Source organism: Hyperolius riggenbachi, chromosome 1 (assembly GCF_040937935.1).
Source record: "Hyperolius riggenbachi isolate aHypRig1 chromosome 1, aHypRig1.pri, whole genome shotgun sequence".
Classification (NCBI taxonomy): domain Eukaryota; kingdom Metazoa; phylum Chordata; class Amphibia; order Anura; family Hyperoliidae; genus Hyperolius; species Hyperolius riggenbachi.
This window is the reverse complement of record NC_090646.1, coordinates 380,062,355-380,088,090: the sequence shown is the minus strand read 5'-3', so window position 1 is coordinate 380,088,090 and position 25,736 is coordinate 380,062,355. Positions and strand designations below refer to the sequence as shown.

The window sequence follows — 25,736 nt, the reverse complement described above, 5'->3', positions numbered from 1 at the left end:
GCTGCTCCCACTTGTTAGTGTTTCTTTGGTGTATATGCAGAGCCTCTGTTTGGTTCAAGGTGCGTTCGTAGTTCCTGGGGGGGGCTCAGCGCATCTCTGAGCTGAGGCCATTCAGGGGCGGCCTGGTGATGCGCTGATCCCACTTTTTCTGCGCAATTCTTAATTTTACTGGTAGCGCGCCCAGGCTATGCATATGCACAGGTAGGTTCAGTTAGTGTTAGGTCCCCTCCCATGGAGGAAAGACTTCTACGACAGTGGGAGGGACAAGTACCTAACAATTGCAAATTGTTAGTGAAACTAACATCCTCCAAGTGGTAGACAGGTCATGTGTGTGCTCATTGTGTATTTGAATCCCATGAGTGGGGTGTGCACTTTTTTGCAGGTAAGCACTCATCTGTTTTTAAGTAGCGCTGTTCATTTCTTTGCTGTGTTTGATTTAATCCTGGTCAGCTGCTCCCACTTGTTAGTGTTTCTTTGGTGTATATGCAGAGCCTCTGTTTGGTTCAAGGTGCGTTCGTAGTTCCTGGGGGGGCTCAGCGCATCTCTGAGCTGAGGCCATTCAGGGGCGGCCTGGTGATGCGCTGATCCCACTTTTTCTGCGCAATTCTTAATTTTACTGGTAGCGCGCCCAGGCTATGCATATGCACAGGTAGGTTTAGTTAGTGTTAGGTCCCCTCCCATGGAGGAAAGACTTCTACGACAGTGGGAGGGACAAGTACCTAACAATTGCAAATTGTTAGTGAAACTAACATCCTCCAAGTGGTAGACAGGTCATGTGTGTGCTCATTGTGTATTTGAATCCCATGAGTGGGGTGTGCACTTTTTTGCAGGTAAGCACTCATCTGTTTTTAAGTAGCGCTGTTCATTTCTTTGCTGTGTTTGATTTAATTCTGGTCAGCTGCTCCCACTTGTTAGTGTTTCTTTGGTGTATATGCAGAGCCTCTGTTTGGTTCAAGGTGCGTTCGTAGTTCCTGGGGGGGGGCTCAGCGCATCTCTGAGCTGAGGCCATTCAGGGGCGGCCTGGTGATGCGCTGATCCCACTTTTTCTGCGCAATTCTTAATTTTACTGGTAGCGCGCCCAGGCTATGCATATGCACAGGTAGGTTTAGTTAGTGTTAGGTCCCCTCCCATGGAGGAAAGACTTCTACGACAGTGGGAGGGACAAGTACCTAACAATTGCAAATTGTTAGTGAAACTAACATCCTCCAAGTGGTAGACAGGTCATGTGTGTGCTCATTGTGTATTTGAATCCCATGAGTGGGGTGTGCACTTTTTTGCAGGTAAGCACTCATCTGTTTTTAAGTAGCGCTGTTCATTTCTTTGCTGTGTTTGATTTAATTCTGGTCAGCTGCTCCCACTTGTTAGTGTTTCTTTGGTGTATATGCAGAGCCTCTGTTTGGTTCAAGGTGCGTTCGTAGTTCCTGGGGGGGGCTCAGCGCATCTCTGAGCTGAGGCCATTCAGGGGCGCTGATCCCACTTTTTCTGCGCAATTCTTAATTTTCCTGGTAGCGCGCCCAGGCTATGCATATGCACAGGTAGGTTTAGTTAGTGTTAGGTCCCCTCCCATGGAGGAAAGACTTCTACGACAGTGGGAGGGACAAGTACCTAACAATTGCAAATTGTTAGTGAAACTAACATCCTCCAAGTGGTAGACAGGTCATGTGTGTGCTCATTGTGTATTTGAATCCCATGAGTGGGGTGTGCACTTTTTTGCAGGTAAGCACTCATCTGTTTTTAAGTAGCGCTGTTCATTTCTTTGCTGTGTTTGATTTAATTCTGGTCAGCTGCTCCCACTTGTTAGTGTTTCTTTGGTGCACTTTTTCTACTAAAAGAAGCTAACATTTATACCGTGAACAGTAATCTCTTATTAATCAATCAATTAGACATTCATGTCACTTTTGTATCTCAGAGGACCATATTCTTACTTTGTTTTTTAAGTGGTTACAGTCTAGGTTTGAAGAATGAACCAGATTTAAAGGCCTTGCAGGCATGACTGCTATCGGGAGTGCTGTACTGCCACGGAGAAGTTTTATGACTTTTGATTAGTCATCACGGAGAATTGTCACTGAAGTCTGATTTCCTGACTGTAGAAATGTTATTTATTAACCCTTCATAAGTCCTTTCACACTTTGCATAAAGTTGCAACACGCATCTCAAACATTTCACAGTTGGTCACTGGGTGACTGGGATTATATTCAGGAAAGTGGGTGGATTCTGCAACAGACAATCAAATTCACCTATTGATTTTAAAGGGGAATATTTAAATTGATGCCATTCTTACACTGTTAATGGCAGAGGCCTCTAACCTGGTACAGTAGGTCATTGGGTGACTGGGGTTCAAATTCAGAGAAAGGGGGCAGAACCCAAAATAACCAATCATATTTGTTTCATTTCAATGTGAAAATTAAAATTATTGATGCCAAGGACTCCAAAGCTCATAAACTTAGTCATTGTGTGCCCGTGTGTCGAGGTTAGAAAAAGTGGGCAGAGGCAACAACAACCAAATACATACCCAGGCAATGACAGGTCATCAGTATATGTATATGTATATGTATATGTATATGTATATATATATAGTTATATATATATATATATATATATATATATATATATATATATATATATATATATATATATATATATATAATGAGGAATTTGTCATGTATGGCCATTGGAGCAAGTGAAACATGGTTCTGTTCCCTGGACGAATTAAGCACAGTGACAGGGTACACAGTCCTGTTCAAAGTGGCAATGAACACTGTAGCCATAAATTGGTGCACCTGGTAGGTAACAATGCTAAGGGTGACCCCTAGTACTCAGAGCTATCAGGGGACCAAGCATGCATCAGGACCATTATTCTGCAGGCACCCACTTGTAGGATTATCACTTGGCATAATGGGTCTATGGATTATGCTTGTGCCATATTCTTATTGTGCCCTTATCACAGTTGTGAGGGAATGAGACCTTTTTGGACCGAGAATCATTTTTCCACTCATCTATTGTGATGGTTCTGGGCCCACACCAGACATGCTTATACTGTTGGCTTTTTTTTTTTTCTTATAGCACCGGGACCCTGTCTCTCTCTTGCTGTTAACGCTAGACCAGTAATGTTAAAAACACAAACATTAAAACTTACCTAAGAGGAGGGAAGCCTCTAGATGGTCCAGAGGCTTCCCAAGCCATTCAGAAGTCCACTGCTGCTGTGCAAAGTCCCTCTGACCACACCCGGCAAGAACTGGTCAGATATGTTCTTGTGGCTGTGCTGTCCTCCGTTTATGAGTGTGGCTGCACCTGCAGAGTAGGCCAACGCTACTCTCGGCTGCAAACAAGAAGAGAGTCTCAGCCAACAGCAATAGGTCAAGGAGGACTTGGCAATCCTCTGGAGTATCCAGAGGATTTCCTCTACTTTGTTGAGTATCACTTTTTTTATTCTTGCTTTAAAACCATCCTGGAACAGGTCTCTTGTATTGCGCAATCAGATAGGTTTTTTTGTTGTACCTGCGTTATACTGAGCTTAATCTGCCATGCTGTTGCTGTTGTGTTGCTGCAGATGATCCGTGTCAGTCATGTTACCTTTTGTATCCTCAAGCCTTTTCTGTTCCTAGTTGTGCTTAGTGAAGTTTTTAAGACTTTGCTGAACTCCTAAAAGAGACACTGAAAGTCTCTTTTTGTTCTTACCTTATTTTCTATCTGATGTTTGCCTCGGATGTCTTGGATATGTCCAACAATAAAGGAAACCTTCATTGACAAGTGCGGACCATTTCTTTTTGCTTATGATCATTGGATTTGCTGACCAGGTCGTGCACTGTCGTGGAGTGTGGTGAGATGTAGCGGTGTTCACTCCATATCTAGTTGTGCTTAGTGAAGGTTTTTAAGACTTTGCTGAACTCCTAAAAGAGACACTGAAGTCTCTTTTTGTTCTTACCTTATTTTCTTATAAAGTCCTCTTCAGCATTAAATTCTAAGCCGATGCGCCGCATCCCTGCGACATAATTGCCCAAAAATAGCCCTGCAAAGATCCAGGGCTCGCAGATCTTCCTTCCTGGTAAAGGCGGAGCTTTGCGCAGTAGCTCTGCCTCCTCTCCAGTCAATCTCTGCCGATCTCCACCTCTCCCCGCCCCTCTCAGTCTTCTTTCACTGAGAACGGCGGGAGGAGGCGGAGATTGACTGGCTAGGAGGCAGAGCTACTGCGCAAAGCTCTGCCTCCCCGGGCAGCAAAATCTGCAACCTGCAGCTATTTCTCTGCCTTGGGAATGCAGCGAATCAGCTTAGAATTTAATGCTGAAGAAGACTTTATAAGAAAATAAAGCAAAAAAAAAAAAAAGACTTCAGCGTCTCTTTAAATACTATTGCATGAAAAAGGTGAGAATGTTAGCAGTTTCTGAAATACTGTACTATAACTGGCTCTTCTTTTTTATGTTTCAAGAGGTTTTATTAGAGAGAGCACAGAAATAACAACAAACATAGATATCCAATATAAAACTCAAATCAAAGATACATGTATTACCGTATATACTCGCAAGCAAGCCGACCTGCATATAAGCCGACCCCCCCCAACTTTTTCCTGAAAAACCAGGAAAAAATTATTGACTATCATATAAGCCGGGGGTAGGAAATGCTGGCCACCTTATTTCCCTAGTGTGTCCCAGTATAGCTAGTATAGTGCCCCAGTATGGGTAGGTAGTGCCCAGTATAGCTAGTGATGTGCCCAGTATAGCTAGTATCGTGCCCAGTACAGCTAGTATCGTGCCCAGTACAGCTAGTAAAGTGCCCAGTACAGCTAGTATAGTGCTCAGTATAGCTAGTATAGTGCTCAGTATAGCTAGTATAGTGCCCAGTATAGCTAGTATAGTGCTCAGTATAGGTAGGTAGTGCTCAGTATAGTGCACAGTATAGGTAGTATATTGCTCGGTATAGCTAGTATAGCACCCCAGTATAGCTAGTATAGTGCTCGGTATAGCTAGTATAGTGCCCAGTATAGCTAGTATAGTGCCCAGTATAGCTAGTATAGTGCCCAGTATAGCTAGTATAGTGCCCAGTATAGCTAGTATAGTGCCCCAGTATAGCTAGTATAGTGCCCAGTATAGCTAGTATAGTGCCCCAGTATAGCTAGTATAGTGCCCCAGTATAGTGCTCAGTATAGTGCCCAGTACAGCTAGTAAAGTGCCCAGTACAGCTAGTATATTGCCCAGTATAGTGCTCAGTATAGCTAGTATAGTCCCCAGTATAGCTAGTATAGTGCCCCAGTATAGCTAGTATAGTGCCCCAGTATAGCTAGTATAGTGCCCCAGTATAGCTAGTATAGTGCCCCAGTATAGCTAGTATAGTGCTGAGTATAGCTAGTATAGCTAGTATAGTGCTCAGTATAGCTAGTATAGTGCCCCAGTATAGCTAGTATATTGCCCAGTATAGCTAGTATAGTGCCCCAGTATAAGCTAGTATATTGCCCAGTATAGCTAGTATAGTGCCCCAGTATAGCTAGTATAGTGCTCAGTATAGTGCCCAGTACAGCTAGTAAAGTGCCCAGTACAGCTAGTATATTGCCCAGTATAGTGCCCAGTACAGCTAGTATAGTGCCCCAGTATAGCTAGTATAGTGCTCCAGTATAGCTAGTATAGTGCCCCAGTATAGGTAGTATGGTGCTCAGTATAGCTAGCATAGTGCCCAGTATAGCTAGTATAGTGCCCCAGTACAGCTAGTATATTGCCCAGTATAGTGCTCAGTATAGCTAGTATAGTGCCCAGTATAGCTAGTATAGTGCTCAGTATAGCTGGTATAGTGCTCAGTATAGCTGGTATAGTGCTCAGTATAGCTGGTATAGTGCCCCCCGCCTCTGACAACCGCCCCCCCCCCCCCGCCCGCGCGGCCGCCGCTGCTATTTGCTTATCCTGCGGCTTCCAATAGTCCCCTCTCCGTCTTGCCAGGCATGTAAATAGTTCACAGCAGCTCACTTCACGGCGGCTGCTACGTGATGACAGGAAGCTGTAGGGAGAGCGGCTTACTGTAACGGCGATGTGTATCGCCGTTACTATGGAAACCGCTCTGCCTACAGCTTCCTGTCATCACACAGCAGCCGCCGTGGAGCGAGCTGCTGTGAACATTTACAGTACATGCCCGGCGAGATGGAGAGGGGACTATTGGAAGCCGCAGGATAAGCAAATAGCAGCGGCGGCCGCGGGGGGAGGGGGGGGGATCTTGGGGTTCAGCCTACGACCACCGACCAGCGTGACTCGCAAGCAAGCCGACCCCCCAACTTTTGGCCCACTTTTGGGGGGTCAAAAATTCGGCTTGCTTGCGAGTATATACGGTAAACGAAAATGTCCCGAATAAAATATTCAACACATATAAAAGCAAAATATAGCATTAGAAACATGGGGTAACTCACACTTGCAGGCATATGCAGTCATTCCATAGCATAAGCAATTGAACTGTTATACAGTGCTAAGTTCAACATAAAACATGCAGCTGATTGCTAATATAGGAGACATCTGGCAAATGTATCATAACAGGTCCGACATTAGAGAATGGGAGGAGCATAAGTAAGGCAAGGCACAGACAGGACGGTGCCAAGGAAAAGTATATGTATCAGAACTGACAGAGGGTGATCAATTCACAAACCTTACATATCAGTGTGAGATCAGGAGGGTAGTATGTGCTTGAGTTTGTCTAGGGAGGGTGGCTCTACTCATCAATCTTTCATACTTCTCTGAGCTCTTGAAATCTGCCCACAGAGCCCAGGTAAATGGAAATGCATCAATCCTGTCCAATCTGGTAGCTCTCAATTCTTCCATAGCATATATGTAACCTACCTTGATTAGACATTTCTTCAAAGTAGGTGTCCTGGGAGATTTCCACCAGCGTGAAATAAGTGACTTAGTAGAATTCAACAGATGTATGAGAAGGGAATTTTTGTAAGTCTTAGAGGATAGATCAATATGGTGCAAAAGCATCAACAGCTAATTGAAAGGTATGCCAAAAGGTATAGTCAAAGGTATGAAAGGTATAGCCAAAAAAGAAGCTACATGAGGGCAATCCCACCAAATGTGGTCAAATGTGGCGGACTGACAGTCACAGCACCAACATTTAGCTGGGTAATCAGGAATAATCCTGTGCAAGGATTCTCAAGTTTTATACCCTCTGGTGAGAATCGTATAATTAGTCCTGTACTCCTGTATCAAAGTACTTATAGACCCTTTATGTTTTAACAGGAAAATATTCCAGTTTAGCTCTCATCTAGACCCACACCTTCTTGCTCTTTCAAGCAAGTATCTTCCAAAAATGTATACATTACAGAGACTGTGTATGGCACCTACGTACCCGTGTTACACATCTTTTCAAAATATGTCAATGCTCTGGCCATACATTATCTATGAGGGAGTTTGATAATGTACGACTTAAGCTGCATATAGGGTCACTTTGAAATTTGCGGCAGCTGCTGCCGCTCTTTAACTTTCCCCTTCTCTATGAAGTGAATGACCTTCATCTCAGCATCTCCCACATCAGTGGTGGGAAAATTCCCAGCAGGGGCGTTGCAATAGGGGTTGCAGAGGATGCGACCGCAGAGGGGCCCTGAAGGGTCCTCCCTCAACTTCAGTATTAGCTCTCTATTGGTTCTGTGCTCATAATAATCACTTCTATAGCTACTTTGAATAGTGGTAATCATTAACAAACTGTTCCCCATCCCCTTCTTGCACCTCTGACACTGTAGTTGCCATTGGCAGGTTTTGGCTCCTTAGCTACGCCACTGATTCCCAGCAATCCCTGGCCCACAGTTGAGGTTATGATGCAGGCTCATCAGGGGACTTAAGGATGAAGAGAGTTTGTATTGCTTGCGAGCCTGACAAAATACCTTCAACATATCTCCAATCAGAGAAAAATCTGAAATTGCGTGTTCAGCAACCGAGTTGGGGATCCAAGGAAGACTTCCAATGGCTTGCCCCACTGTCCTCTCATCTAAACCCACCCAGAGCTTAGACTCGCTGTGACAAAACCAGTCCACTATCATTGTTAGGAGGCACGCTGTATGATACTTTCCTAAGTCAGAAAGCGCCATGCCACCCCTTTGCTTTGGCAAATAAAGGATCCTTCAATTGATTCGTGGCGCCTTGTTGTTCCCTATGAACTCCCCCACTTGCTCTGTAAAGTGCCATTAAAGTTACGGGGGAAGTAATCGGTAGCACCTGGAATAAATACTGGATCCTGGGCAAAATGTTCATTCCTACCACTGCAATTCGGCAAAACCGAGAAAGGGCCAGTACTCCCCCCACACCCCACACCCCCCCCCAGCTTTTCAAACAATCATACCTCGTTCAAAGTTGTTTCGTTTTAAAAATCTCTTTATTTAGCAATAGAAAAACAAGGATTTTTTAAAATGACATAGTAAAAACAATATAGGCGCAAAAGACTTAACATTTTTCAACAAAGTTGGGAGAAATAATCGGCACAGATAGTTTGCCAAACATTAACAAAGAAAACATGTCAGCAGTAATAATCAGATAACATTACATTTCGGTAGTGTATCCAACATAGGAGATACTATAACAGTTCAGCTTCTTAAGGAACTTCGGCTTCTTAAGGGGTAAAAGTGACCTAACTTACTACACATAAAGCTGCTCCCCCTCTAAATGGGAAGTTTTAAAATATGGTTTTGGTCTTATCTACATTTATTCTGAGACCTGATACTGCCTCAAATTTCTGAGAAATTGCTAAAAAAAAATGGGGACAGAAACATGGGGTTGTTGTAAAGTCATTAATATGTCGTCTGCAAAAGGGTAAGTTTAAGGGTCAGGTTCCCCAGGTCATAGTGTTGCTAACAAATAAAATTACATAGATCACCAATTAGCAGCAGCATCATTCTGTTGGAGCAGAGAAAGACTTATCTATTTCTTCTGGTTTAAATTCCTTCATTCTGAAATTAACCTTCACCCACTTATTAAAATACTCCTGAGACCCATTGGCATTTTGTACCACAAACTTGTCAATTTTGATTAGAGGGATGTTCTGAAAGCTCTGGTAATTGCCTGAAACTCCCCAGTCGTCTCCACATTTTTCATTCTTGCAGAATATTTTGAACTTCTTAAAGTAGCCATCAAATGCCCTCGCTTTTGAATGTGGCTTGGTAAAATACCGTTCGTGGAAGCTTTCATCAATCACCGTGTGATGCGAGACCTGTTTAGAAGAGGTGATAGTTACTAAAAATGAGAACATAGGGAATTCCCCAAGATTCTTTAATTTTACATGGTAGTCTTTAATAAAATGATCATATACATTATTAAAGATTTAAAGTGAAACACCCATACCTATTTCAAATATTTCAGCAAACGTTGAGCAGCTTACACTTTCATTTTAAGTTGTTTTTTATTAAAGCTGTTATTGTCACAAATTCATTGAAACATACTTTTAAACAAATGTTTTACAGCTTCAGTCATCATTCATGAATCGTTGACCATTTTTAAAAACATTTGATCAGCGCTGCACAAATTTGTATGTCACTCCCACCACCAACACCACGTGGAGAGCGACTCACCAAATTTGTAGGACCATCAATTACAGTGGTCTAATGCGCTTGTGGGGCATTAACAGGCTCCCCTCGCCCATCCACCGGACTCCACTCCTGTCGCAGTCACCACATCAATAGATGTCCCCTTAATTAAGTTCCAGTGTTTCCTCAAAGAGATAAACACCTCTCATTGCGCAATATTGTTACAACAATTTATTCGTAGATTGCACTAACATTTGGTTTGAGATAAAGGTCGCATAGTTTTGTCCCGCGGGCTCTCCCCTGCTTGGGCTCCCAGGCTGACCATTTGGCTTCCTAAAGTCCCTGCAGGCACTGTCCGCTCTCCCCACTCTCAATCCACATCGCAGCACATGCCGTCAGTATCTCTGCCCTTTCGGTTTCGTCATCTACACGTGACTCATCAGGGGCTTGGAGCTACGGCGGCTTAGCGTGGCTTTAGGTTGTATCTGTGAGCTCTGATTGGTGGAAAAACCTCCCTAATGTTTCCTTTCAGTAAAACTTTATGTATTCATGCGTTCCAGCGTGGCTAATGATCCCCATTGTTTTGGCCACCGCTGCAAGCGATGAATATGCAATGCATCTACTTTCACAAATTCTACGGAACTTTAAAATGCTTTATACAATATGCAAAACACACTAATCAGTATATGAAAGAGAATCTGAAGTCTCATAAAAATCATGTTTTTATATTAAAAATCTCTTTAACATGATGGCCCTAACTAAAATGCCGCATCCCCACGGCTGAACTGTAACTACATCCCCCAAACTCCCCTGGGCACATTGCGGGTATCGCTTCCGTGAGAGGCAGAGCTTTCGGCTACAGCTCTGCCTCTACATGCGTCCATCAGCCCGGATTGACACCTCTCCCTGCCCCTCTCAGTCTTCTTTCACTGAGAGGGGCGGGGGAGAGGCGGATATACGTGTGAATTGACACACATGGAGGCAGAGCTGCAGCTGAAAGCTCTGCCTCCCGGGGCAGCAAAATCCACGACCAAGAAAGTCTGTTTGATATTATCCTCTGAAAATTAATACCAATAATATGTTGTAATTTTTATGCTGAATTAACCTCCGTAGCGGTAACCCCGTGTGTGACACGGGGTAAGCCGCCGGAGGGTGCCGCTCAGGCCCTGCTGGGCCGATTTAAATAATTTTTTTTTGCTGGACGCAGCTAGGACTTTGCTAGCTGCGCCAGCACCCCGATCGCTGCCGCCGCGTGCCCGATCGCCGCTATCCGGTGCGGCGCGCGCCCCCCCCCCCCCCCAGACCCCTGCACTGCCTGGCCAATCAGTGCCAGGCAGCGCCAAGGGGTGGATCGGGTCTCCCAATGTCGTCCCGACGTCGCTGACGGACGTCATCCCGCCCCGTCGCCATGGCGACGGGGGAAGCCCTCCAGGAAATCCTGTTCTTTGAACGGGATTTCCTGATCGCCTATCGCCGGAGGCGATCGGCGGGGCTGGGGGGGATGCCGCTGAGCAGCGGCTATCATGTAGCGAGCCCTGGGCTCGCTACATGATTTAAAAAAAAAAAAAATAAAAAAAAAACTGTTGCGCTGCCCCCTGGCGGTATTTTTCATACCGCCAAGCTCATGTATATAAACCAAAGGCTCTTCAACAAATCAGTTTACCGGGCTGCAATTAAAAAAATATTATGCTGAGCAGGGTAGGTTTTAACATATTTCTTAGTGTTTTGCATATTTTATAAAGCATTTTAAAGTTCCATAGAATTTGTGAAAGTAGATGCATTGCATATTCAGCGCTTGCAGCAGTGGCCACAACACTGGGGATTATTAGCCACGCTGGAACGCATGAATAAAGTTTTATTGAAAGGAATCATGGGGGAGGTTTTTCCACCAATCAGAGCTTACAGATACAAACTAAAGCCACGCTAAGCCGCCATAGCTCTGAGCCCTGATGAGGTGTGCTGCAATGTGGATTGAGAGAGGGGAGAGCGGAGAGTGCCTGCAGGGACTTTAGGAAGCCAAACGGTCAGCCCGGGGGAGAGCCCGCGGGACAAAACTCTATGTGCCCTTTTATCTCAAACCAAATGTGAGTGCAATTTAGGAATAAATTGTTTTTATGTTGTAACAATATTGCACAATGAGAGGTGTTTATCCATACCTCCCAACTTTTTGAGATGAGAAAGCGGGACACTTAAGCCACACCCCTGACACACCCTCAACCACACCCCCTGAAACACCCCTATATATATATATATATATATATATATATATATATATATATATATATATATATATATATATATATATATATATATATATATATATATATATATATAGGTGAGGAGGTGAAAAAATGATCAAGGCCCCAGCCGGCGGATGCGGTGTGTGGGGCGATGTGTAGGATAATACTGTCCCTCCCTCCCTCCGAATGTGCCCCCCAGTGTCCCCCTGTATGTAGAGTATAAGAGCGTAGCATAGCGGGCAGTCTTACCATTCCTCGTCGCGTACGGGCATCTATGGCTCTTCGCTTCCAGTGACGTCACAGGAAGTAGATGGAAGCCAGAGCCAGGTACGCGTCTACGCAACGAGGAATGGTAAGACTGCCCGCTATGCTGCACTCTTATACTCTACATACAGGGGGACACTGGGGGGCACATTCGGAGGGAGGGAGGGACAGTATTATCTTACACATCGCCCCACACACCGCATCCGCCGGCTGGGGCCTCGATCATTTTTTCACCTCCTCTGCCTGCCGGGACACAAGGAGGGGTATCCTGGGACAGCAGGACCCCTCCCCCAACCCGTGACCGCCCCGACGAATCCAGGACGGTTGGGGCCCCTGGTTTATCTCTTTGAGGAAACACTGGAACTTAAGGGGACATCTATTGATGTGGTGACTGCGACAGGAGTGGAGTCCGGTGGATGGGCGAGGGGAGCCTGTTAATGCCCCACAAGCGCATTAGAACACTGTACCTGATGGTCCTACAAACTAGGTGAGTCGCTCTCCACGTGGTGTTGGTGGTGGGAGTGACATACAGATTGTGCAGCGCTGGTCAAATGTTTTTAATGTTTTAAGGAGGAAGTAGCTCGGCCCAAGACAATAGCGCAGCTGGATTCCCTATATTGGGACTTTTATATACATGTGAGCTTTGTGAATTTTTATGTATGTGGCTGTGGAGTTAGTACATTTATATGCGTATTTGATACATATTGCATCTGTTGATTTTAGGAGCGCTGTATAGCAGTGGGACTGCAATTTTTACGTTGACCATTTTTATCTGTTGTCTAAACTTACAAGTTTAGAGTGAAAAAAAGGAAACATAGCCTCGTTCTATGTAGGCTTGGTGCTGTACATACACATTTATCTCATCAATGGCTGGATGGTGTACTGGTTAAGGGCTCTGCCTCTGACATGGGAGACCTGGGTTTGAATCTCGGCTCTGCCTGTTCAGTAAGCAGTAATTCAGTAAGGAGTTCATTGGGCAAGACTCCCTAACACTGCTACTGCCTACTGAGTGCGCTCTAGTGGCTGCCTCGCAAGCGCTTTGAGTCCGACAGGAGAAAGGCGCTATACAAATACTGCCATTATTATTATTATTATCATGTGACATGTCAGTTCAGGCACCCTTTAAAGCCTGTTAACACTTCAAAAATTAAAAAGCCCTGGAAGCGTGTTCCTTGACATGTTGTGAGTGGATGTGTGGAGCTCTAGTTAAAGCACACCTAAACTATGCTAAAAGTTGTAGGTTTTTACTTACCTCGGGCTTCTTCCAGCCCCACATAGTTTGTCAGGTCCCTCAGCATTCTCTGGGTTTGACTGGGACACTGGTCACCGTGAGTGCGCATGCATGGTCCTGTCCACACTCTCTTCTTAATCGAACTTCTGACACCAGGGGGGGGGGTTCTGTGCATGCGCAGTTCATTCTTTTGAGATGAGTTTGAATGGACAAGATCGCACATTCTTAGTTGGCATGACCGGAGCCGCAGTCACACCTCTTACAAAGCTGCCAGTGTGAGAACAGAGGGGACCAAGAAGATGTCGAGGGACCTCAGACTACGGGAGGCTGGAAGAAGCCCTAGCTAAGTAAAAGTCTACAATTTTAAGAACAGTTCAGGTATGCTTTAATGATCAAATAACAACAAAGAAGCACCCTTGCTTGGCAACATGTTATATTGAACACAAGGAAATACGCAAACATTTTCAAGCTACTCACTCTTCCTCAGGTGTACAACAAATGAACTGAAGATTGAACGGATATACAATGTTGTGACACACCCCACCCTGGACTTAACCCTTAGTTATATTATTTCATAAGGGGAACTCCACGTAGAGGGCACAATCTACTTAATTTTCTCCTAAGTTTTCTCCTATGATATAACTTTTCATCTATTTAAAATAACTTTTCAGCACTCTGCAATTGAAAAAAGTACCAACAAGTAGGTAAAAAAAGGGCTGTCAAATTATTCTGAGTATTTTCTTGTTTGCTGGTGGCTCAAGGTGTAAAAAATATATCCAAAGAGAAAACTTAGGAGAAAACTTAATTGAATATGGGCCCTTTCCTCTTAAATATTATCCATGTTTGTCTATTTCTGCCTTATTGCCCAGGTGTTCTCTAGGATGCAGGCTCAGATGATATAATTAAACAAACACCAAAAAGTAGGTGAAAAAGTACTGAAAAAATTATTCTGAGTATGTTCATGCTTGCTGGTGGCTTAAAGGAGTCATCAGAGAAATATAAAGAAATGAGCTTTACCCACCTGGGGCTTTCTCCAGCACCTTGTAGCCGACTGTCCCACGCTGTCACCTCCGCTCCCTGCTGCGGCTGTCCTGCTCTCGCCACTCGGTATTCAGGCTGACCGCGGGGTCGGCCATACTGCGGCTGTGCGAATTGCCGCTGTCAATCATGGCCACATGGGTTGCGGCAAACTGCACAGGCGCAGAACTACTGCGCCTGCGCAGTTCACCGTGGCTCACGTGGCCATGACTGACAGCGGCGCTTCGCACAGCCGCAGTAAGGCCGACCCCGCGGTCAGCCTGAATACCGAGCGGCGAGAGCAGGACAGCCGCAGCAGGGAGCGGAGGTGACAGCGTGGGACAGTCGGCTACAAGGTGCTGGAGAAAGCCCCAGGTGGGTAAAGCTCATTTCTTTATATTTCTCTGATGACTCCTTTAACCTCTTGGGGACTGCAGTGTTAAAGAGAACCCGAGGTGGGAATTACTTTTACTATTGGGGCACAGAGGCTGGTTGTGCGCACTAAGACCAGCCTCTGTTGCCCCATCGTGTGCCTCCATGTCCCCCCTGCTCGCCGCTATACCCCCCGCATTGCTGGCTGTGTCGCCAGCTCAATGTTTACCTTGCGCTGTCAGTCAGCGCCGCTCCCCCGCCTCCTCCGCATCGGCGCCACCCGCCGCGTCACTTCCCTCCTATCAGCGGGAGGGAAGGGACACGGGCGGGTGCGCCGATGCGGAGGAGGCAGGGGAGCAGCGCTGACTGACAGCGCAAGGTAAACATTGAGCTGGCGACACGCTGCGTGTCGCCAGCAATGCGGGGGGTATAGCGGCGAGCAGGGGGGACATGGAGGCACACGATGGGGCAACAGAGGCTGGTCTTAGTGCGCACAACCAGCCTCTGTGCCCCAATAGTAAAAGTAATTCCCACCTCGGGTTCTCTTTAAATCCCCCTAGTGACCAGGCCATTTTATGTAAAATGGGCCACTGCAGCTTTAATGCCAAGCTGCAGGGCCGCACAACACAGCACACATGTGATTCTCCCCCCCCCCCCCCCCCCCCCCAGTTTTCTCCCACCAACAGAGCTCTCTGTTGGTGAGGTCTGATCGCCCTCCTGTGTTTTGTAAAGTAAATATTTTTTTTATTTATTTTTTAATAAATTGTGCTATTTTTTTTTATTATTTTTATCCTGGACCCTCCCTTCCCCCCCGCCAGCCAATCACTGTGATCAGCTGTCATAGGCTTCAGCCTATGACAGCTGTTCACTCCCCAGCCTCAGGAGGGGACAGCCGTGTCACACGGCTGTCGCCAGTACAGCGCTGCTGCTAATCGCAATTGCTGCTCGAAGACTGAAGGCAGGGCGGAGCTCCGCCCCCCGAGCAGGAGATGCGCAAGCAGCCTGCGCGCAATCTCCTGCAAACTGCTGCCCCAGGACTTTACGCCGATCAGCGTTAGGCGGTCCTGGGGCTGCCGCCACTGCCACGCCCATCAGCGTGACGCGGTCGGCAAGCAGTTAAAGCCTACCTGAGATGGGCACTAAAGAAAACAATATACATACCTGGGGCTTCCTCCAGCCCCCTCCAGGCTAATCACTCCCTCACCATCCTCCTCTGCAATTCGACCCGCAAGTCTTCCAGTCGGCGCAAGCTATAGAAACTGCGGTTATAAATAGTAGGTGCATGGCGCCTGGTATTGTTATATTTATAGCCACTATATTTATAGCAGCAGTTTCTATAGTGGGTGGTCCCCTTGGTAACTATTTTATTGGGCAACTTCGGAGCCCAAATTTACTGTTCTTGTCGATATTAGCAGCTTTATACATGGGCGCCTTTGGCGGCACCCAAATTTATCAACACCCAATTGATCTGAGGTAACACAGAACTACTGTACTACTAACTAAATTTCATTAAGCAATATTATGCGATATCATGAAAACCATTTGACGTGAAAAAAGTCGCCCGACACGGAAAAAAATCACAGTAAACATCGCATCATGGGCATGGACCTTCAGGCATACTGATTGGTTCAGGGACCCCATGATCCCTTGCACCAATCATTGCCTTGGGGGGACACAAACACTTTTTTTTACACTATTTTTTATTTTAAACATTTAAACTTTTTTTTTTCCCTTACTATCAATCAATGAACAATGTTACTAGCAGTAACAATGTTCATTGAGTGACTGGGAGAACACTGATTGGCCAAGGGATCACAGGACCCGATCCCCTTGGGCGACATCAATGGGCCGGGCTGCACACATGCGTGTTAGCTGTGTAGCTGACAGTACACTGTGTTGCTATACAGGGGGGAGGAGGGGGGCGATAGAGGGACAATAAGTGTTGTGTGTGTGGCGTCACACGGGGGGAACAGCGTGAACAGTGGGATCGATGGGGTGAGTAAGTCTGCCAGGCGGATTTCTTGTAGGTTGGAGGCAGGCAGGAGGCTGCCATACACAAACCAGATTATGGACTGAGGTGGTCAGAAACAGACACTGAGGCTTTACCTAAAAGAATAATCTGGCAGATGCAAAGAGCTGCCTTCCCTATCCCGTAACATCCAGCATTTGAGAATATAGATTCTCCGCTTTGAGGTCATGGCCGGATTTCTGACAAGGTCACTAAGGCCATGACCTAAGGCACCAGGGAGGAAGGGGCAGACAGCAGGCTAGCACACTCAGGTAGTAAAATTGCCAAATATGAGGACCACAGAGGCAAGCGCCTGACCATGCTATTCCTAATGCCAGTGTTGTCTGTGCACTCTGCTGCAAACAGTCTTCTGGACCCGTTGTGTTTTGTTCTGCTTCCTCCATGGAGTCTGTGCATGATTGCGGCAGGTGGCTACAGATGGCTGGGTCTTAGACAAGGGGCACGGTCTGTAACCTAAGGTCTCTGACCTAAGCTGTCAACGTCCGACTCCGCCCTCCGCCCAGCTCAGACCTATCAGAGCTGTGGAAGGGCAGTAAAATTTGTTGCATCAAGTCACTCCTTAGGCTGCCAGATAGGTCAGAAAAACTCCAGGGTATGGATGCAGAGAGTGACCTCCCTGAAGAAGAATAAAAACTGCATGCCCCCCACCTGGTGAGAGACTGACCAGTGCATTGGAGCTGCAGCAGATGATGAGAGGTGAGAGACAAGGACGTATGCAAATTGTGTGTGTTATGTAATTTAAAAATAACACAACACACTTAAATACATTGATTTCTGGGACCTGTAAAAGTATGTGGAAAGAAGTTGCTGTTGGCTAAGGGGCGGCTGGTGATAGTGGCCTTGGGCAGTAAAAAGTACAAATCCAGCACTGTTTGAGGTGACTGTTATATGCCTGTTTTTAATGCTGCAACACAATTGGGGTCCTATTTCTGGACAGGCCCTCCTTTTCCCCCTTCCTCCCCTGACTAATCACCTGCTAGCCTGAGATAAATACTTGCCTCTTTCTTATGCACGACAAACTTGCACCTCCTTACAGGCTGACACAGAGGATATATGCCATGTGAACTTCTAAAGAAACACACAAACCTGGACTTAATCAACAAAAAGTGAACTCAGATGGAGACTATACTCTCACTTCCTGCAAAGGAAAACATGCATCTGAACTAACTCAGCAACTCTTTCTGAGAGACCTCTTCTACTATACACCCATACAAACTGTCTTGTAGACATCAGGACACTGGTCTATCTTGCCCATGGGTTGGTCAAAATGATCAAATTGCAAGTTTCCAACAATATGTGACATGCAAAGAAAACATCAATCACACACATTTAATATGTCTACTTCTGGGAACCAGGGCCGGTTTTTGGCCTTTTTGTCACTCCAGGCAAGAAGTCATGTGTCACCCCCCCCCCAAAAAAAACAACAACACACACACACTAAATTATATGAACCATGTGGCGTTTAAGGTGGCTGCTTTGTACAGGGAGTCCCCTGTAGATACAAACAACCCGCTGATGCTGTCGCATTTTGTTACACACCCCCTTTCAACACTCCTCTAGCTTAGTGTGCAAATGCAGAATATTGCGCAGCAGAAGCTGTGTTCTCACCTCTCCGCTGGAGTTCAGTGCTGTGCTTCCGTCTGACAGCTCGGCCTAGTGCCCAGCATCTTCTACTGCATGTAGCATGATTTCACACAACATGAGGTGAGTGAGGTGCCAGCACTAGAGGAAGCTGACACAAGACAAGACAAATAACATTTACAAATAACGCTTTTCTCCTGGCAGACTCAAAGCGCCAAAGCTGTAGCCACTAGGGTGAGCTATATAGCAGCGTTAGGGAGTCTTGTCCAAGGTCTCCCACTAAATAGGTGCTGGCTTACTGAACAGGAAGAGCTGATATTCAAACCCTGGTCTCCTGTGTCAGAGGCAGAGACCTTAACCAGTACACTATCCAGCCACTGCAGGAGACAGACAGGATGGTTGCACAAGCATAGCACTGAACACCAGCAGGTAGGTGAAAGCACAGCTTCTGCTACGCTATACTCTGCATTTACACACTGGGCTGGGGAGTGCAGGAGGGGGACGGGGACGGGGACAGTGGCACAAGGGTAATAAGGAGGCATGGGGGACAGAGGGAGGAACAAAGGGGAACAAAAGGAGCCTAGGGACAGTGGGATGCAGTGTTGCAGAGGTTTCACAAGGGGACAGGAGGAGGCATGGGAGACAGAGGAATGCACAGAGGGTCAGAAGGAGTCAAAGGGGGACAAAAGGAGGTACAGTAGGACTGAAGGAGGCACACAGGGAGACAGAAGGAGGCACACAGGGAGACAGAAGGAGGCACAAAGGGGGATATAAGAAAGCCCAAAGAGGGACAGAAAGAGGCACAGGAGGACAGAAGAAAGCAGGGGGGGACTCAAGTAGGCAGAGTGAAGCACAAAGGGGCACAGAAGGAGGCACAAGGGGGCAGAGGTGGCACAGGGGGACTGAATGAGGCACATGGAGACAGAAAGAGGCACAAAGGGCGACAGAAGGAGGGAGGCAGAGGTGGACTGAAGGAGGAATAGGGGGAGAGAGGAAGCACATGGGCACAGAAGGAGGCACAGGGGGACATAGGGAGGCACAGGGACAAAGGTGGCACATGGAGACAGAAGGAGGCACAAAGGGGAGAAGAACGAGGCACAAAGGGGACAGAAGATGACACGGAGGCAGAGGTGAAACGGGGGACAGAAGGAGACACAAATGGGGGACATAAGGCAATACGGGGGACAGAAGGAGTCACGGGGGCAGAGGGATGCAAGGGAGGTGAGATTAAGAGGGCCATGGAGGGTCACAGTGGCAGCTGCCTGCAACTTACACTATCCACATGCAGCAGAAGCAGGTGACAGAACACCCATGGGGGTGGGGCTTAGTCCAGGGGTGGGGCTTAATTGTGGAGAAGCTTAATCCAGGGGCATGGAGACCCCCAGGCCCACTGGCTCTCCAGGTAATGGCCTGGAATGTTTATGCCTAAAAACGGCCCTGCTGGGAACTAACTTCTGCACCAATTAATTCCATGCCTTATTCTTGTAGGAGTCACTGTTGGGAGCCAAAGATGTGTTCCACAACAGAGGCCTCTGCTCCATCATTCTATTAGCAGTGCTGGACCAATCTGTACCATGGTGAGACTCATGGCTATGAACATGGGTTTAATGGGTTTGGGCTTTAATGGCATTTTCAACATTTCCTGTTAATTTGCAATTACAATGTCTTGTAGTGGTCTGAACGAGTCTCCTGCACCTGCGCAGTAGAGCGGACCCAACGGAGATCGGCTAAAGTCTCCTGCACCTGCGCAGTAGAGCGGACCCGACGGAGATCGGCTATTATCGCCTATCTCCGTGTGGAGAGCCGCAACAGCGCCCCCGCTGGAGCCAGGCAAGGTAAATAAATCAGCGCTTATGAGCGCTTGTCAGGCTTGTCATGGGAGGATTCCGGGACACTCCGGGGGAGCCAGCGCTGGACTGCCTGCAGCTACAGGGGAGTGGGAAGTCTCATTGGGACCCTGAGGCTTCCCCCTCCCGAGGTGAGTACCCCCCAGGGGAACTTTTTTTTATTACAGGTTCTCTTTAATGACTCAGGCACTTCAAAGCCATCCATTGGGTTCACAAATAAATTAAAAACACTCTTTTCAGGCATTCCTCTGAATAAGCCCTAACAGCTTGAATACCTAATCATGTGAAAAAAAAGATAAAACTATATAGTAACTGCATGAATTTTCCACCTACATTTATAGTTCTGATGTCGTCTGTATTGCATGCAAATGTTTTACATCTGCCACAAAGCAGCCGCTTATTTTCCTCAGACAGTTCCCGTCCTTTGAAGTGCTTCTGAAAATCACGCATCTTCTTTTCCTCTCTCTGGATATTAATGTTCTGAAATAAAAAAACAAGATCATAGAAAATGAATTCACAGTAAAGCAAAAAAAATTCACAGTAAATTAGGTAAAGGATACCAGAGCCCAAATTAATATGAGGAACGCGGGGAGCAGGCATGTATGGTAAGCTGACCTGATGGTCACTGCTCCTCCTTTCTGCCCCTCCAATCCTCCTAAATGCCCTTCGGCACCCTCTTCCTGGTCGGCCGGGTTGGGCATCACTGCACCTGCACTGGGAGTATCGGAGGGCAGAATCATATCATATTAATTTGGTAGGTGGCCAGGTATAGGTGCCCCCAGTATTCGTAGTTTACAGTTGCCCCCAGTATAGGTTGGCCAGGTACAGCTGCCCCCAGTATAGGTAAGCCAGGTACAGTTGCCCCCAGTATAGGTAAGCCAGGTACAGTTGCCGCCAGGTACAGCTGCCCCCAGTATAGGTAAGCCAGGTACAGTTGCCCCCAGTATAGGTAAGCCAGGTACAGCTGCCCCCAGTATAGGTTGGCCAGGTACAGCTGCCCCCAGTATAGGTTGGCCAGGTACAGTTGCCCCCAGTATAGGTAAGCCAGGTACAGTAGCCCCCAGTATAGGTAAGCCAGGTACAGTAGCCCCCAGTATAGGCTGGCCAGGTATAGCTGCCCCCAGTATAGGTAAGCCAGGTACAGTTGCCCCCAGTATAGGTAAGCCAGGTACAGCTGCCCCCAGTATAGTTTGGTCAGGTTCAGCTGCCCCCAGTATAGGTTAGCCAGGTACAGTTGCCCCAGTATAGGTAAGCCAGGTACAGTTGACCCCAGTATAGGCTGGCCAGGTACAGTTGCCCCAGTATAGGTAAGCCAGGTACAGTTGCCCCCAGTATAGGCTGGCCAGGTACAGCTGCCCCCAGTATAGGCTGGCAAGGTACAGCTGCCCCCAGTATAGGTTAGCCAGGTACAGTTGCCCACAGTATAGGCTGGCCAGGTACAGCTGCCCCCAGTATAAGTTGGCAAGGTACAGCTGCCCTCAGTATAGGTTAGCCAGGTACAGTTGCCCCCAGTATAGACTGACCAGGTACAGCTGCCCCCAGTATAGGTAAGCCAGGTACAGCTTCCCCCAGTATAGGCAAGCCAGGTACAGCTGCCCCCAGTATAGAATGGCCAGGTACAGCTGCCCCCCAGTACAGGTTAGCCAGGTAGAGTTGCCCCCAGTATAGGTTGGCCAGGCACTCTCTTCACGTCTTGTTTCTGCCTGGTGCTGCCCCCAGACTTCTGCTGCCTGAGGAAATTGCCTCACTTGGCATCATGGGCGGACTGGGCCTGCTCCTGCTACTTGGCAGAATTGGTCATACATTTTATATTTATACAGATGCGGTTGCTGGGACCTGAGGACTGAGATTACTATATCCAGAGGTTTATTAAATCAGAGTTTACTATAACTATTATTATTATTTATTGAATTTATAAAGCGCCAACATATTACACAGCGCTGGACAATAAATATATACAATGATGACAGACATTAGGTTATACAACATAGAACAAAGTTATACAAGGGAAATTGTACAAAATACATGATCATGCGATATGGGCTGGTTAGGTAGGCCCAGTAATACAAGTACAGGCTGTCATAGGACAGGAGCACACAATCCTGTAGATTACACAAGGGAAGGGAGGACCCTGCCAGAGGCTTACAATCTAAAGGGGTGGGGTGGAAACACTAGGTGGGGCTGTGAAATTAATATTCAGTAGAGAGTTAGTGATAGAGTTACTGTGTGGTAGGGGGTGGGTAGGCCATCTTAAAGAGGTGGGTTTTGAGGGCTTGCTTGAATGTGTTGAAGGAGGAAGCAAGTCTGATGGGCGGTGGAAGGGCATTCCAGAGGGTGGGAGCGGCTCTTGAGAAATCCTGCAGGCGGGCATGGGAGTGGGAAATGCGTGAGGCGAAGGTCATTGGAGGATCAGAGGGGGCGACCTGGTGTATACCTGTGAACAAGCTCTGAGATGTAGGTAGGACAGGTTTTGTGCACAGATTTATACGCCAGGCATAGAATCTTATCCTGAAACGGATAGGGAGCCAGTGCAGGGATTTACAGAGGGGAGATGTGGATGCGGAGCGGTGCGAAGAATGGAGAGTCTTGCAGCCGCGTTCATCACTGATTGAAGGGGGGGCAGTGCGTTTCAAGGGGAGGTCAGGAAGGAGGGAGCTACAGTAATCAAGGCGGGAGATGATGAGGGCATGGATGAGCACCTTGGTCGTGTCCGGGGTTAAGAAGGGGCGAATCTTGGAGATTCTACTGTATTTTTTTTAGTATTTATTAGCTGTCTTGTGAACCAGTGTTTGTGGTTTTAAATAATTTTTTTTCAGGATGAGGGTGACAGGTGAGTGGTTAGGGAGGGATCCCTGTGGAAGAGGTGCCTGCATGGGGCGGTCCTGCTAGCTATGTAATCTATGATTACATCAAACCAAAGCCTCCCACCTGAATGCTGCCTAGGGATTGTCGGAAATGCTCATTTCCGATTCCGCGGAAAATCCGCATTCCCCCATTGCCAATTACCGATTCTGCTTACTGCCACCGATTTCCGCATTCTGCTGTGGATTTCCGCCGGAAATCGCAGAAATTTCCGCCGACTTGAACATCGATTTTCTCAAAAACTATAAGGTCTTTTTGAAAACAGTTTTTTACATCTTGGTCACAGTCTTCTGTTTAATAAACCCTGAAAAATTGGTATGGGGACTTTGCTATTAACCGCTAAAGTCAGCGGCTTTTGACTGTAATATAAAATGCAGAAAATCCGTGTTATCCAATATGAGGTAATTTTAAGCCAATCAGAAGACTCAGAATGAATAAGCCAATCAGAGAATGCGGAAATTTCCGCCTAATTCCCCATTCTTTGATTGGTTTATTCATTCCGAGTCTTCTGAGTCTTAAAATTATCGCATATCGGATAATGCGGATTTTCTGCATTTTAAATTACAGTCAAAATTCACCGACTTTAGCGATTAATAGCAAAGCCCCCATAGGTTCTAGAAACACCACATTTTCAGGGTTTATAAAACAGAAGACTGAACAAGATGAAGAAAAAGTTTTCAAAAAGACCTAATAGTTTTTGAGAAAATCGATGTTCGAGTCGGCGGAAATTTCCGCGAAAATCCGCCTACCGCACTTGTATTACCGATTTCCGCATTCCGATGCGGAAATGCAATTTCCAATCGGAAATGCGGAAACTGCATTTCCACGAAATTCGAATGAGCATCCCTAGAAAGGGTCTATAACTGTGCAACTGATTGGCTAACAGGCGCCTGCTGACCACATAAAGGTAGGAAATTGCTAGAGCTGGGAGTGAGCAATTGTGTGTGTTGCAGTCAGCATTCAGTATAGAGGCAATGGAAGTGAATTCCCTGGGGGCGAGAGGTCCAGGGCCCACCGCACTTCCATCTAGGTATCGCATGGTGGTTTGGGGGCCCCGGTCAGTGAGAGAGTCTGGGGCCCCCAGCTGTCATGTCAACCAGTGTTTGTTTGTGTATTTATTAGTTTTAGTCAGGGAAAAAATAACTTTCACTATTTCTTTCACAAAAAAACACTAACTAGGCCTCAATTCACTAAGCAGTTTAGACTAGTCTACAGATGGTTTTTAGTCTACTGATGGTTTGGTGTAATGTTTTTAGACCTGTTTTTTGACCTGGTGTAACATTTAGTAATTACACAATTCACAAAGGCAAACAAGGAGTAACCACTTTTTTCTGACACAGATTAGACCAGCTGATTTCTGTCTGTAAAGTAATTCTGTGAGGTATTTTAAGGTGCGTACACACGCACTATTGTAACAAATGACGGGTCCGTCAGACCCTCCCGCGTCTTATCAGTCTGCCGACAGCCTGTACTCACGTACTGCTGTCGGTAGAACGACTGTGCCGCTGGAGGGTCTGACGGACCCGTCGTTTGTTACAATAGTGCATGTGTACGCACCTTTAGATGTGAGGATGGAACCTTTTGAATTAATTATGCCGGAATTTAATTGTATGCAGAGGAGAGCTCATCAAAGGAAAAGGATGTCAGTCATAGCTACTTGTTTGTGAATTGCATCTTTTGATCATTTCCCCTGCTTTACCCACCTAATTACCAAATGTTTTAGACCAGGTCTAAAAACAGGTCTAAAACATTTGGTAATAGTGAATTCCCCTTTGATGCAACTGACCAAACCATCAGTAGGCTAAAAACCATCAGTAGACTAGTCTAAACTGCTTAGTGAATTGAGGCCATATTTCTTTCAAATAACACAATTTCTTATTAGTTGCCTCCTGAACATTTTACCTCCTGTTGGTTCAGGAGTCCACTGAAATCAACCCACTCCAACATCTTTGTCTCAATGCCAATCTTTGTCTTTTTTCCACTAAATGCAAACTCTCAAGAATATCACTTCCTGTAAAAACACCAGCAGCAGTGGAAAATAACCCTACTTATAGTAATGGATAAAGTGTCCTGGTCAATGTGATGATCGGTGGAAGCCCAAAGGCAGAATAGAAGACCAGACCCCACCTACATCACTTACATGCACTGCTACTCCTATTCTGATGTATATTCTTTATCAAAAAGAGACCTCATTGCAACAGCAGCATAGGCAATATGTCCACTGCTATAGCAGCTTGCTTGAATTATTTTACATATTTAACTGCTTCAAAGCAGTAAGAATCTACGTCCTGTAGGTGGTGCTGCGGCTCTGACAGGAATTGGATTTAAAGAGACACTGAAGCGAAAAAAAAATGATGATCTAATGATTTGTATGTGTAGTACAGCTAAGAAAAAAAAAACATTAGCAGCAGAGACACAAGTCTAATATTGTTTCCAGTAAAGGAAGAGCTAAGAAAGTCCAGTTGTTATTTATGCAAATTAGCCATTGAGCTCCACGACTTTCAAAGTCACAGAGAACTCTGCCAGACACTTGAGATAATAAGCTTTAAAAGACAATGTATCTTTTTTTTCCCTCTGCAGAGAAGATTTTCCAGAGCAGGCTAGTAAACTTTTGAACCCATTTAGAATGCTGAGTAGTGCCTAAAATGCAAATATTAGAAAATGGTGCAATGTTATAAAAAACACTATATAACTGAAAATAAAAATATTAGAACATTTTCTTTGCTACTAAAATTCTAGTAATTATCCGTATTACATAACCAATTCATTATATCACAATTTTTTTTTTCGCTTCAGTGTCTCTTTAAAGAGA

At 46.1% G+C, this 25,736-nt stretch overlaps 1 protein-coding gene across 2 annotated transcripts in view; it reads right to left on the bottom strand.

The window, feature by feature from the left end:
- Nucleotides 1–8,315: 8,315 nt before the first annotated feature.
- RIGI (RNA sensor RIG-I) overlaps nt 8,316–25,736 on the bottom strand; it is a 108,249-nt gene continuing 90,828 nt past the window's right edge. For both annotated transcript variants that reach the window (XM_068234363.1, XM_068234364.1), the window contains 2 exons: nt 20,396–20,542; nt 8,316–9,168 (listed from right to left, as the gene is read on the bottom strand). In XM_068234363.1, the coding sequence (XP_068090464.1) occupies nt 8,851–9,168; nt 20,396–20,542 (465 nt within the window). In that variant the 3' untranslated portion in view covers nt 8,316–8,850. The remainder of the gene's footprint in view (nt 9,169–20,395; nt 20,543–25,736) is intronic.